At 40.0% G+C, this 12,226-nt stretch overlaps 4 protein-coding genes across 4 annotated transcripts, besides 27 other annotated features; all 4 read left to right on the top strand.

Moving 5' to 3' along the window:
• Positions 1 to 106: part of a sequence feature (T-rich) that runs on past the window's edge.
• Positions 1 to 12,226: part of a sequence feature (sequence corresponds to BAC RPCI93-30K1) that runs on past both edges of the window.
• Positions 180 to 199: a microsatellite.
• Positions 332 to 361: a sequence feature (AT_rich).
• Positions 430 to 471: a microsatellite.
• Positions 595 to 620: a microsatellite.
• Positions 795 to 824: a microsatellite.
• Positions 951 to 983: a microsatellite.
• Positions 1,066 to 1,121: a microsatellite.
• Positions 1,240 to 1,321: a microsatellite.
• Positions 1,484 to 1,508: a sequence feature (AT_rich).
• Positions 1,725 to 1,815: a microsatellite.
• Positions 2,188 to 2,331: a microsatellite.
• Tb927.8.6640 (hypothetical protein, conserved) lies at positions 2,861 to 4,675 on the top strand (the record flags this gene model as incomplete). Its single annotated transcript, XM_842401.1, has 1 exon — positions 2,861 to 4,675. One exon carries the CDS (start codon positions 2,861 to 2,863, stop codon positions 4,673 to 4,675), a length of 1,815 nt encoding a protein of 604 aa, XP_847494.1.
• Positions 3,971 to 4,064: a microsatellite.
• Positions 4,742 to 4,776: a microsatellite.
• Positions 5,087 to 5,125: a sequence feature (AT_rich).
• Positions 5,292 to 5,351: a sequence feature (CT-rich).
• Positions 5,472 to 5,502: a microsatellite.
• Positions 6,453 to 7,007, top strand: Tb927.8.6630 (hypothetical protein; the record flags this gene model as incomplete). Its single annotated transcript, XM_842400.1, has 1 exon — positions 6,453 to 7,007. One exon carries the CDS (start codon positions 6,453 to 6,455, stop codon positions 7,005 to 7,007), a length of 555 nt encoding a protein of 184 aa, XP_847493.1.
• Positions 7,062 to 7,147: a sequence feature (CT-rich).
• Positions 7,230 to 7,312: a sequence feature (T-rich).
• Positions 7,984 to 8,058: a sequence feature (AT_rich).
• Positions 8,143 to 8,179: a microsatellite.
• Positions 8,268 to 8,296: a sequence feature (AT_rich).
• Positions 8,472 to 8,543: a sequence feature (A-rich).
• Positions 8,730 to 8,777: a microsatellite.
• Positions 9,436 to 9,460: a microsatellite.
• Positions 9,520 to 10,635, top strand: Tb927.8.6620 (hypothetical protein, conserved; the record flags this gene model as incomplete). Its single annotated transcript, XM_842399.1, has 1 exon — positions 9,520 to 10,635. The coding sequence occupies one exon, from the start codon at positions 9,520 to 9,522 to the stop codon at positions 10,633 to 10,635; it is 1,116 nt and encodes a 371-aa protein (XP_847492.1).
• On the top strand, positions 11,068 to 12,105 carry Tb927.8.6610 (hypothetical protein, conserved; the record flags this gene model as incomplete). The annotated part of the gene is made up of 1 exon (XM_842398.1): positions 11,068 to 12,105. The coding sequence occupies one exon, from the start codon at positions 11,068 to 11,070 to the stop codon at positions 12,103 to 12,105; it is 1,038 nt and encodes a 345-aa protein (XP_847491.1).
• Positions 12,153 to 12,199: a microsatellite.

The following is a 12,226-nucleotide window of genomic DNA, read 5'->3' as shown; positions in this document are numbered from 1 at the left end:
AGTAATGAAAATAAAACGGAAAGAAGAAAAAAAAAAAAGAACAAATGATGGAATGAAATATAAAAATTAAAAGTGAACGAAAAGAAAAGTAAAGTAAAAAAAAAAAGGTGTAAATTTTGTGATTGGGCAGCATGTGATTGTTTGTTTGTTTGTGTGACTCTCGCGCTTATTTTTCTCACTTATTATTATTATTATTATTGGATGAGCGATCGTGTTTATTTGGTTTCTTTTCTTTTCCTTTTAATTAATTTGTTTGGCTTTAGTTTGCGCCGACACAATTTCCTTTCTCAGTTAAAACTCAATTAATTGGGCCATATTCCATTTTTCAACCAATTATTTTATTTTATTTTTTTTAAAAAAAGAACAAGGTGAAAACAGATGTGAAATCGCTAAGAAGCATGTGAAAATAATTTAAATGAAATTAAAGCTAAAAGAAAAAAAAGAAAAGAAAGAGGGGAGAAAAAAAAAGAAGTTAGAGGAATGACTTCAAATGTTTGTTGCTCTTTCCACTCATGACTTGACGTGTGCATAATGCCAACATATTAAAATGTACAAATTTAATGTAAATAGAAATAAGAAGAAAACGACATGAACATAAATAAATAAATAAATAAACAAATGAGCGACTGGATGAATGCGCATGTCTGACAAACTTACAATGCAACATTAATATGATGGCGATGATGACATCTTTTTTTTTCCCTTTTTGTAAGAGATATGAAGCATAGTAATCACTCCGGTTCCCTTCTTTTTTTTTTGTTTTCCCCCCCCTCTTATTCCTCTTCCTTTTTTTAATTTATTTGTCTACTTATTTATTTATTTATCATTTTTTTTTCCTTTTTCATGTGAGAGCTTATTTAGTTGTATGAAAGAATGGAGGAGCGAGTAAAGGTATGCATTTACATTTACATTTACATTTGCATATGAAAATGTAAATGCATGAATTAAAGAGAAAGAGAAAGAGAAAGAAAGAAAGAAAGAAATGAGAACTTAAGATGGTGAAGTTTTCTTCTTTGAGGTTATGGAAATGGGAAGAAACGTTTTTTTTTTTCCATGCCGCACAAAATAATGGTAATAGTAATAATAATTATTATGAGTGTGATGATTACGATTATGATGATTTAAAGTAGAGGGGTACGCAAAAGATACAAAGAAAAGGAGGGGAAATATGTACCTCGCGTGGGCACAGTTTTTTTTTCCCCTTCTATTCCTTTAAAAAAAAAAATTGTCTTTATTCAGTCATTTTATTTCTTCATTTATTTCATTCGTTTTTTATTTTATTCCTTTATTTCCTTTTGCTTATTCCATTTTATTTCACTTCTCTACTGTGTGCCGTCGACAAGTTTAAAATAAAACAACAAAAAAAAACAGAAGACAAAAAAAATCACAAAATAAACAACCAACATCCCAAATTCATGTGCATTTAGCGGGTAGTAAAACTCACAGACCCCCGTGTTAAAATGTAATATACATTATTTATTCCTTTATTATTATTATTATTATATATAGTAATTGGTTGATTGATTGTTCGGTTATATAACCGTTTAAGAGGTGAAAAAAAATCTTTTTTTATGGGCTTATTCATATGTTTGCAAGTCGTTGCCTTATAAAATTCCCCTCCCTGTTTTATTTTAATGATGTGATGTCCGACGTGAATTATTAAAAAGAGGAGGAAAACCATGCAAATAACCAAAGAAAACGAAATTAAGCAAGCCAAAGAGACATTATTTATTTATTTATTTTACACATCTGTTTATTTGTTTGGGCATTCGTATTTATGGTTTGTGTAATTACTATATATATGTATATATGTATATGTGGTTTATTTTTACGATTTTTATTTTGTATGGAGAAAAGAAACAAGAGGAAGAAAAATAAAGAGAAAGATGCCCAGTAATAATTTTTAAGGGGTAGGTAGAGCAGAAAATGTAAAATAAATAGAAGTAAGTAAAGAAACGTGAGCGATTCGTTATATATATATATATATATCTTTTTCTTTCCTTGTTTTTCACCGTTTTTAATTAAATTTATTTGTCGTTTCACTTTCTATATTTTTGCTTTTTACTTTTTTTTTTATGTTAGGCGGGCACACCTTCGTATAGAGTTTGTTACTTTGATTTATTTGTTTTAGTTTTACCATACGTTCATTCATTCGTCCATCCACTTCTATTTATTGACATCTCATCCTTTATATATATATATATATATTTATTTATTTACGTACCAATTTACTTACTCTCCATTTTTCCTTCTCTATTTTTATTTATACATCTCTCTTTTGTTTCGTATTTTCATTTTAATATATTTTATCGATTTGTTTTATTCATCTGTGAAAACTTAAACATGTGTGCCCTTCTTTTTTATTTTTTTTCTGGGCTTTTTTATTGTGGTTCCAAGTATTATTGAAAAAATACAGAAAAAGGAAAAGAAATCGCGCAAGGAGGCGAATGAAACAAGGAAAGGATAAAGATTAATAAAATAAACAACAAAAAAAGAGAAAAAGGGAACGGATAAGAAATTGTGAATGTGGGCGACTTCTGTTTATATTCTTTGATTTTTTGTTTTTATTTATTCGATTTTTTTTGTTTGTTTCTTGTCTTCCTACATATTTTAGCTTCCTTCCCTTTGGTGGTTTTTTTGGTATGTTCCAAATATTCGTGTTACCGTTTCCGGTGGATGCAAACCTCTTCTTATATTCGTTACTGTCATCATAATCATTATCAACATAATCGAATTTCCCTCATCTCTTTCCCTCAATCGTTTTTATCCACACACACATATATATATATATATATGTGTGTGTAATTACACGTGTGCCGCAATTGCATGGCTTTTGGAAAGTACCTTGGCTAAAGGAACAATGCCACTCGACGTCCATGAAGCGTTTTCACGCAAAAACTTCTTTCTCACTGGAGGAACGGGGTTCATGGGGAAAGTACTCATTTACAAAATCATGAAAGAGTTTCCGGACGTTGGTTATATTTATGTTCTCGCACGAGGAAAGAATTCGAGAAGGTTGAAGCGATATCTCAACCCTCAGGAGCGAGTAAAGTTGGAGGTGCTCAGCTCACCGTGTTTTGACCCACTTCGGAAAAGTATGGGGGAGGCTGCCTTCAACGCATTGGGTTCGCGTGTAGTGGCCATTGAAGGAAACATTGTTGATAATCGTATTGGTCTCAGTGACAAGGATCGCCAGACGCTCATCAACCACACGCATTTTATTGTACACATGGCGGCAACCGTCAACTTTGATGAGAGACTTAATATAGCGGTGGAAACCAATACGCTGGGCTCTCTTCGTGTGCTCACCTTGGCTAAAGAGTGCAAAAATCTTGAGGCAATGGTTCATGTTTCGACGTGTTATGTTAATTATAGCGTACAAGGGAGACCCGTCGAGGAATGTCTCTACTCGCCTCCGTTCGACCCCCAGGGGATGTGCAAACACATTTTAGCGCTCAACGATAAGGAAATAGACACCGTGGGCCGTGATCTGCTCAAGAAGTATGGATTTCCCAACACATATACCTTCACTAAATTCATAGGAGAGCAGCTTTTGAATGAAAATAAGGGAAACTGTCCTTTGGTAATTGTGCGGCCATCCATTGTGGGATGTAGCCTTAAAGAACCATTTCCAGGATGGGTTGATGCCCTGACGGCCGCTGGTGGTCTCATTTTAACTTGTGGGTTGGGTTTGGTACGGGAGCTCGTTTGCCGCCAGGGGGCCATTGCAGATATTGTGCCAGTTGATTTTGTCGTTAACGTCATCTTAAAGGCCCTCTTCCAGGCAAAAACACACTTCAAGGGCAACACACCCAAAGTTGTGAATGTTGATGAGCACGCAAGGGAGAGATCCACTGCTGCAAGTACCGCCCAAGGCCTGCTTAACCCCTTGACAGCAGCGAAACAGTTAAATGGCACCGGCAAAGGTGCCCTTAAAGGAGTTTACGAAGGCAATCCGGCTTCCATTTTTCAGCAGCAACAACAACAACAAAATCATGCCAGTAACAACGGCGGTGGCCACATCAATAATGATAATGACCAAGGACAGCAACAACAGCAACAGCGTGACACCGGTGGTCCTGTCGTGGCCATGGCAGGTTCGGATGTGTATGGAACTAGTGTACCATTTATTTACCAGGCATCCACTTCGCATTCACACAACCATATTACATGGCGTAGGATGTCTGACGCATCGATAGAGTACTGGAGTGCGAAAAAGCGCCATCCCAAAGCCCTCGGACCCGTCAGTGTGCAATTTATGGAGTCCCGTCTTCTCTACGCCATGAAATTTTTTCTCTGCCGCGAGGTTCCTTCTCATGCCCTCGCATTCCTGGCCGACCTTCCGGAGCCAATCGGGTCCAAAAGCAAGCGGGAAAATGTGAAGAAACTGAAGCGAGCCCTTTTTCGTGCAAAGGACCTTAACCGGCAGTTTGTTGCCTTTACATGTACTGAATGGGTTTTTGCCGCGACGAATACCATGTCACTTGACGAGGGTCTTAGTGAGCGGTCCCGTTCTGCATTTTACTACGACCCGTACTTAATTAACTGGTGGTCATATTGCCACTGGTACTCGTACGGCCTGCTGAAACATATTGTGAGGGACACGGGAAGTTTCGAGGAGCCTGAACAGCCGGAAACTGCTGCGGAGCTGTTCAGGAGGGCCTCGTCCCTTTGATTTAGTTTATGTACGAAATCGGAATAAATAAAATAGATGGGTGAAGGTGGTACACATTTACAAATTTACATAAACATATATATATATATATACATATACATGCATACAGGTCTTTCATCTGGTTAGGTTTGTCGGGTCTAACATACGGACCCTACCGTATCCGTTTCTTCTTGTGTGTTCCACCCTCTATTTGTTTTTTGGTGTATTAGTTATAAAATTCCCGGTCTGATTTCTTTTTTTTTTATAAAAAATTCCCTGCCGCGTCTTATACCGCCTTCGTCATTTCGGTTTCGTGGATCAGGTTGACATCGTGCTCAATGTTTGTTTCCCCCTTCCCTCCCCAACGTTCTCTTTTTTTTTCCCCCTCTCTGGACCCTTCTCCCTTTCTTTTCTCCTCTTCAGGGCGAACGGTTTTATTTTATTTTAATTATTATGATCATTATTAAAAAAGGGGGGAGGGAATTTAAAAGAAGTAGCTTCTGCTCAAATCACTGATATGATGAAGGAATTCTTTCATCAAGCAGAAAAGAAAACAATAACAGCTAACTGTGTCAGGATGAAGAGATAATGACCAAAAGGTGATAGTTAAGATAAACGTAGATTTTTTCATGACGAAAAAAGAAAGAAAAGGAGAGGAGGAGAAGGGGAGAAGGGGGGAGAAGTGCAGGGGACGGGATGTTGATGAAAATGACAAAACTGAATATAAGGTAAAATAGGAAGAAGACACAACCACACACACAATTCGTACTTGTTGTTCTTCCGTATATATGTGGGAAGAATGAAAAGTGCATTAAGTTGTGTGTGTGGTTGTGTGTGTGTGTGTGTGTTTGGGTCGGAAGACTTTCACTGAACCATTAGTGGGAAGATGCATGTGTTTGTATTTGTGTGTTAAACTGGGTAGTCAATTTGATAGTTCTCCATAGCACCAAGTGGGGACCCGTGGTCCGATGTTTGAGGAATAAATGACGGTGCAGATGCAGTAATGCTTTCAGAAGTGCTCCCGCTGCACAGCGCAGAAGGGGACTGTGTTTTTTTTCTTTTTTCCTCTCCCTCTTTTCATTTAGTCTCTTTGTTGTTTTACTGCTGCATGAGGTCCTTCGGTTTGCTTCGAAGAAGCTTTGACTTACAGGCGGCTGACCGGGCGGCCGAGGGGGGGGGAGGGGCTGAAATAATTTTTTGGTGTGGCAGCACCCCACGTGGTTTGAGGTAATATCACCGTACCAAGGCATTCTTTCACAATATTTCCTCCTTGTTGTATATATATATATATACGTATTTAAAAACTTAGTTGGTGCTGTTGGTTGGGGTGACGTATTGAGGGGGGAAAAAGAGAGAGGAGGGGAAGGGGAGGGTCACGGAATAAACATAACAGATGCATATAGAAGTTATCGCGTCAAGCAAAAGCGTCTGACGTTGCCCATTCGTCCACCATCATCCGGCGCTTCTTTCATCTCCTCTGCTGATTTGGTTTGTGATTTAACTGCTTGTTTGTCATTATTTTTGTTATTACTGTTATGGTTTTTATTCTTATGATATATACTGTTGTTTACTTTGCACGATATTTTACCACATTTAATTTCCATCTCTCTTCTTCTTCCTCTTTTTTTTTTTCTCTATTTTGTCTCACACCCCTTCTAAATGTTCAAATCACCTTTATTATACATATCCTGAGAAACTGCTGGGGTTGATAAGAATGTCTCGGAATATTCACGTGAATTCAAATGGAGCTGGAGGTGCCTCCCCAAGACGGCTCTCCACAGTGGATATATTGTTGCAAATGAACCCATGCGAAGACGTATCCAATAGTAGGCACAATTGTGCACATGATATCAGCAGCAGCGGTAGTGGCCCGGCAACGGCAACGGCAACAGCGAAAGGAGCTGCCAACGCTTCCAGAAACAGTTCAACAAGTCACCGCCAACCCTTTTATGTTCTTTCCAGCTCAGATGGGACATGGTTTGCTCATCTCCCCGGAGCAACGGGCCCAAGTTGCAGCGGTATCACACGTAACCCTCAACACCTCCCTTGTGGCGCATCTTGGAGCTCATCTTCCCCACAATTCATGACACCGAAGGGAGTCTCTCAGTCGATATTTCGGGAGAATTGGGGATTTATGCAAGATGGAACACCGGCTGATGTGCCACGAACAACTGAAATACCAACGGCAACGACAACTGGAAAGTTACCGCTTCCAAACTTTTACGTGGGGGAACCCGCACGCCGTGGCTCCTGCAGCACATCACAAGAGTTTCATCAGCATGTAATGGAGGAACAGAGGAGACAAATGGGTCAACTGATTCATCAGCATACGCCTGGAAAGCATTTGTCATAAATAAATGTTCGGGGATGATATACATATATATATATATGTCTACGCATACACACAAAAAGGAGAAAAAAAGAAAGAAGCAGACTAAGGGGGGAAAAAAAATAAAAGAGTGAGAGAGTGAGAGAAAAGAAAGAAAGGAGAAACATTTACAAGTACTTTATTTTCCAATTTGTGGTAATCGTGAAACAGAAGGGAGATACGGTTCTAGGATATGGAGATTGAGTGAAAGGAAGAAAAAGAGAAGGGGAGAAAACAAAACAAAGCAAAACAAAAAGTAAAGTAAAAAAGAAAGAGAAAAGAAAAGAAAATGATGTTTGAAGTCCCGTATGATTTTTGGTGTGACTGCGGGGAGAATTATTGGATTAAAGGAAGAGAACCAATTCAATACGCATGCATGTATGTGTGTATATATGTGCATGTGTTCCCGATATTACAAAGTATTATTATGAAAATTAAAAAGAAAAAGAGTAAATTCTCAAGAACTTTCTAAACGGAAATTGTACCGTACGCTCCTTAGAATTACCGTGTCTCCGTTTATTTTATATTGTGGCCCCTTTTTTTTTTCCTCTTGGAACGCACGCGCCTTTCACTCTTTCGTATTCCTCCCGTTTTCCCCTCTTTCTTTTGGTTCAGGTTGCGTTTTTTTTTTTTTTTTGCCCCCCCCTTCATCTCCGGTTCTTTGTTTTGTTTTTGTCATTTTCCTATTATTTGGTGTCCCTCAAAGAAACTTTAACGTTAACTTCACCTAATCTGGTACTTTTCCGGAACCAAACGAGACTATGAAAAGACAAAACTAAACACAAATAGGTACAAATATATGGAAGTGTATGCGTAGTTGAGTTGCATTAGTTTCCTTTTTTTTTCTTCTGATTATGGTAGTTTAAAATGTAGTGATGAGTTTAGCGGCTCTCGGGAGGCTCAATTTTTTTTTTTTGATGCCGTTAAAAGAATGAAAGTGAAACGAGGATAAGCAAGTAACTAAATTTATAATAATAATAATAATATACATATATATAATTTAGAAGAACCGATGTATTTATATTTAAAATATTTTGATTAATGTTGAAGCGGAGAATATCATCGGAACGGGGAAATAAGGCACATACTTCAAAATAGATAAACGATTGCCTCTGCTACCCTTTTGTCTTTTTTTCTTTTCTTTTCTTTTCTTTTCTCACTTCCTTGTTCTTCCCCCCTCTTTTTTTGTATCATCATTAACATTCGCATTAATGTTACTGATCTTTTAAACCTTATTAACCTTACTTTTTTAATTTTAATTTTAATTTTTTTTACTTTCCTTACTGCTATTGTTATGATAGCTACAGTTGTTACTGTAGTTATTGTTGTTGTAACCAATCTGCTGCTGTTTTTTTTTTTTTGCTTTTTGTTTTCCTACTTTTAGGACGGTTATGGGGCAAGGGAGACACGTGTTAAAGAGAAACACCTCTTCGGCTCCGTCTGTGCATCTTCCTTTTCTTTTTTGCCTTTTTTGTTTTTTTCTTTTCTTTTCTTTTCTTTCCTTTTCTTTTTTGTTTTTTTTTAATTTTTGTTTCACTTACTTACTTATTTCCACTGCCTTCCCTTTTTCCCCCTCTTTGTTTTTCTTCGTGACTCTGCGGTACACCGTCACAACGAGCGCATCCCTCTTTGTGTTTTTTTTTCTTTTGTGATGTGACTAGTTGTTTCCTTTCTGAAGTACTTTAACTGAATTGGTGTAGCCTCAACATATATGTAATATATAAATAATATATATATATATATATATATATATATGTTTTTTTTGATTATAATGCCACCATCTGTCCTCTTTCAGTTTCTTTTCTTTTTTTTTTGGTCGTCCGTTTGAAATGGACAGAGGGAGAGTAAGTGCAGAGAGGTTTTTTATTTGAAGGAAGGGAATCATTAGTGTAATGTCACCGCCTAGCAGGCGCAGTGAAAGTTATTTAGCGGAGAAAAAGGGAAAGTTTTACATATTCCGTAGTTATTTTTCTTCCTTTACAGCCTCTAATAATTCCTTTCATATCTTTTTAACTCTTTTTGTTTTTTTTGTGCTTTCGCATGCAATTATGTACATATATATAAATGCACATAAACCGCGAGCACGGGTGCCCATCTTCCTCATTTTCCACTACTTACTGATGCAACCTCGTCGAATCTATTTTACAAGTGCTTTTAAGCATATCGCTTTCATTGTGCATCTGAATTCTCACTGTGTCTTACTTTTTCTGTTATTTTGCTTATTCCTCTAAATGCAACCAACATTGTCCCGCCAAATACATACATACACATACACACACATGCGCTACTTCCCCTATTCTAACATCTGTTCTTATTTTTGTCCCACAGGTTTCCTCGTACGACGAGAGCAATCGACGGGTGGAGGGAAATAATACCAACAGAAAAGGGAAATACGCCCACAAATATTAAAACGTATATATATATATATATATATATATTTTAAAATTTTTATTGACCCCGCGCACATACAAGCATAGGTGCAAAGAAAGATTGAGTGATGGCATTAGCACACGCCCCCATCACGGGGTTTCTGATAGGCATTTCCGTGTATTACTCAAGTGCTGCGATTCGTGGTCACGTGGTTTCGCAATCTTCTCGCACTGTACTGGGCTGGACAGCCACCATCAAGCGCTTCCCAATACTCACATTTCCACTGGGGACATTGGGGATCTCCATTTTTGATCTTGGTTGTGCGTTGTTCATAATTATACAGATGCGTAAACTGGAACGACGATGGGGATCAGCGTCTTTTCTCGCCTTCGTTGTGACAACTGCAATGATAAGTTCATTTATTATCAACGTCTGTGTTGTTAGGGGATCTTCCTTGTCGTTGCCATTCGAACAGCTTCAAGTCCTATCCGCAGCCGGGTCACTCATGCCGCTAGCCTCACTTGTGACGCGTTTCATCATGGAGGTGCCATCGCTCGACGCGTGGGAGTCTTTTTCGTTCCCTCTAGCAATAATTTCGAAGCCGCTGCTGACATTGTCGATGTTGAAACTAATTGTGTGCCCTGAAACGGAACTCCCGATGCGGACGTCACGCCTTCGCGGGAGCGTAATTCGTGCGGATGCGGGCCTCTACACTCGCCTGGTGCTTACCCTTCTGGGAGTTGTTTTCGGTCTCGCCTCGGGACGGCAGGGGCCATTGGCATGGTTCTTAGGTTTGTTCAGCCGGCGTGTGTGTCGTCCTGTCATGCGGTTACTGAAACCAATTCTCAACATAGTCGGTGGTCAGAGTCCCACAGTGGAATTAAAGCCACTCAAACGGGCGGGAAATGTAAGGGCGGCAACAGACGGCCGCTACACCGTGGATAATTTGGTTGAAGGAGGTTATATGAATGACGATGAAGCATTCGGGTTGTGGTCATCAGGGGGTGCTCGACACCGACGCAACGCGAGGCCCATGCCGCAGCGGGAGGGGCAAAATCCCACAGGTAATCAACAGACCACCCATCGGCCCGTCGGCGGTCGCGTTGGTGACGTTGAAGTGGATGAACGTGTCGCTCAGATAATGGAATTGGGAATGGGATTTAGTGCTGAAGACATTCGACATGCTTTGTCAGCGGCCGGTGGACAGGTAGATGTTGCTGTAAATGTGCTTGTTGGTGCCTAGAGGCAATTATCAGGATGTTGTGGGTGTAGATTTTAATGCGACGGCAGCACCTGACGTGGAAGCCGTTGATTTTGCTGTCGTGCGGCTTCCACTCTACCCTACTTCTGTGAAGGTAAAATACCGAAGTTGCCTTGGAATATCCTCAGTAATTTCTATCTAAGTGCATGTGTACATGTTTGTGCACTTTGGCATTCTTGCGATACTAAGTGGGGAGGAAGTGGTATTGTCAGCACTGCTTTTCCATCCTTTGTGCGTTTCTTTTTTTTTTTCTTCCCAACTTATCCCGTCATTCCATGTTCTGCTAGTCCAACGAGACGACCCTATCTGCCGAGTTATGCCTTGATACCTTAAGTTCCTTCTTTGGAGCTTTCAACTACGAGGAAATATAAGTGTAGTGCACTGCATTGTATTCATCCCTGTTGCCGCGACGTCATGGATTCACTGCAGTCGGCGGTGAAGAGCGTTTTGCTTTTTTCCCCTCGCACGGTAAAAAATTATGGTGATATTTCGGCTCCTCGTTCTAGTGGCCGCGAAGGCGAACTCGTATATATGGCGGAGGTGGCGGAACTGCTCATCACGGAGTTAATTAATGTACTTTCTCGTGGCCTATGCGAAGGAATTGATCTGTGGTCTGTTCTCGAGACTCTTAGGGTCGTGTGCGGCAAGATTGCGCGACACGAAAGTTCAAAAAGTCCACTGAGAAAGGCGATGTATCGTCTAAAGTTCTCTGGACAACTCGTGTATGTTGTGAAGTCTTCCTTCATGCAAAGCGCTGCAGATGTGCGTGTGCGAGCACTGCTGCGTTTAATGCTCAATCAGGGAGTGCTTTTGGCAGCGCTAGAACTCATTGGACGGTGGAATGCAGCGGAATTAACTGCATTCTATGCGGAGCGGGGTGCGAGTATTTTGTGTGATATGGAAGGGAAGTTGTGGGATGCGTTCCTCCGCATTTGTACTCCCATTGGTGGTGTGACCTTGACACAAATTGTAGCCGGAGTGTCAGGAACGGCTGCTACTGTGAAGTTTGACTTGATGTTAGTTCCCCCGTGCGCGGATAACACCCGCCGTAATGCAAATGGACCGATGCATGGGAACAGTGGCGAAGCAATTAAATGGTTAGACAACCGGCACGACACAACTACTGGCCATATCACTCCTTTATTTGGTGGTTGTAAGTCAACAGTGGGGACTGCGGAACGGAGAAGTGACTCACATGGCGTTTATGGGAGGGAAATGAGAGGGGGAAACAACAGCGGTGAGGCGGTTGATGTGGGCGATTATTGCAAAAGTGATGGGACCATCGCGGAAGTACGAACGAATGCCACAACTAATTTTACCGGTTCCAATTTAGAGCGCGCTAAAATGCTACTTGATGAGGCGGAGGTAATTCTCTTCAGGAAATGGCGCCAACTTGTGTCGGTCATGGCCGAACAGGAGGCGCTTCTCTTTGAGGCGGTCGACGGGGTGTAGCAAAGGTGTGTGTTTGTCTTGCTTCTAATATGATGAGACCCCGTGGGTATATATATATATATATATATATATATTTATTTATTTATTTATGTATTTCCCCCTCTCCTAATAACCCTGTTTT

This window comes from Trypanosoma brucei, chromosome 8 (assembly GCF_000002445.2).
Source record: "Trypanosoma brucei brucei TREU927 chromosome 8, complete sequence".
Classification (NCBI taxonomy): Eukaryota; Euglenozoa; class Kinetoplastea; order Trypanosomatida; family Trypanosomatidae; genus Trypanosoma; species Trypanosoma brucei.
The sequence above is the reverse complement of the archived record's forward strand: the minus strand, read 5'-3'. Positions and strand labels throughout refer to the sequence as shown.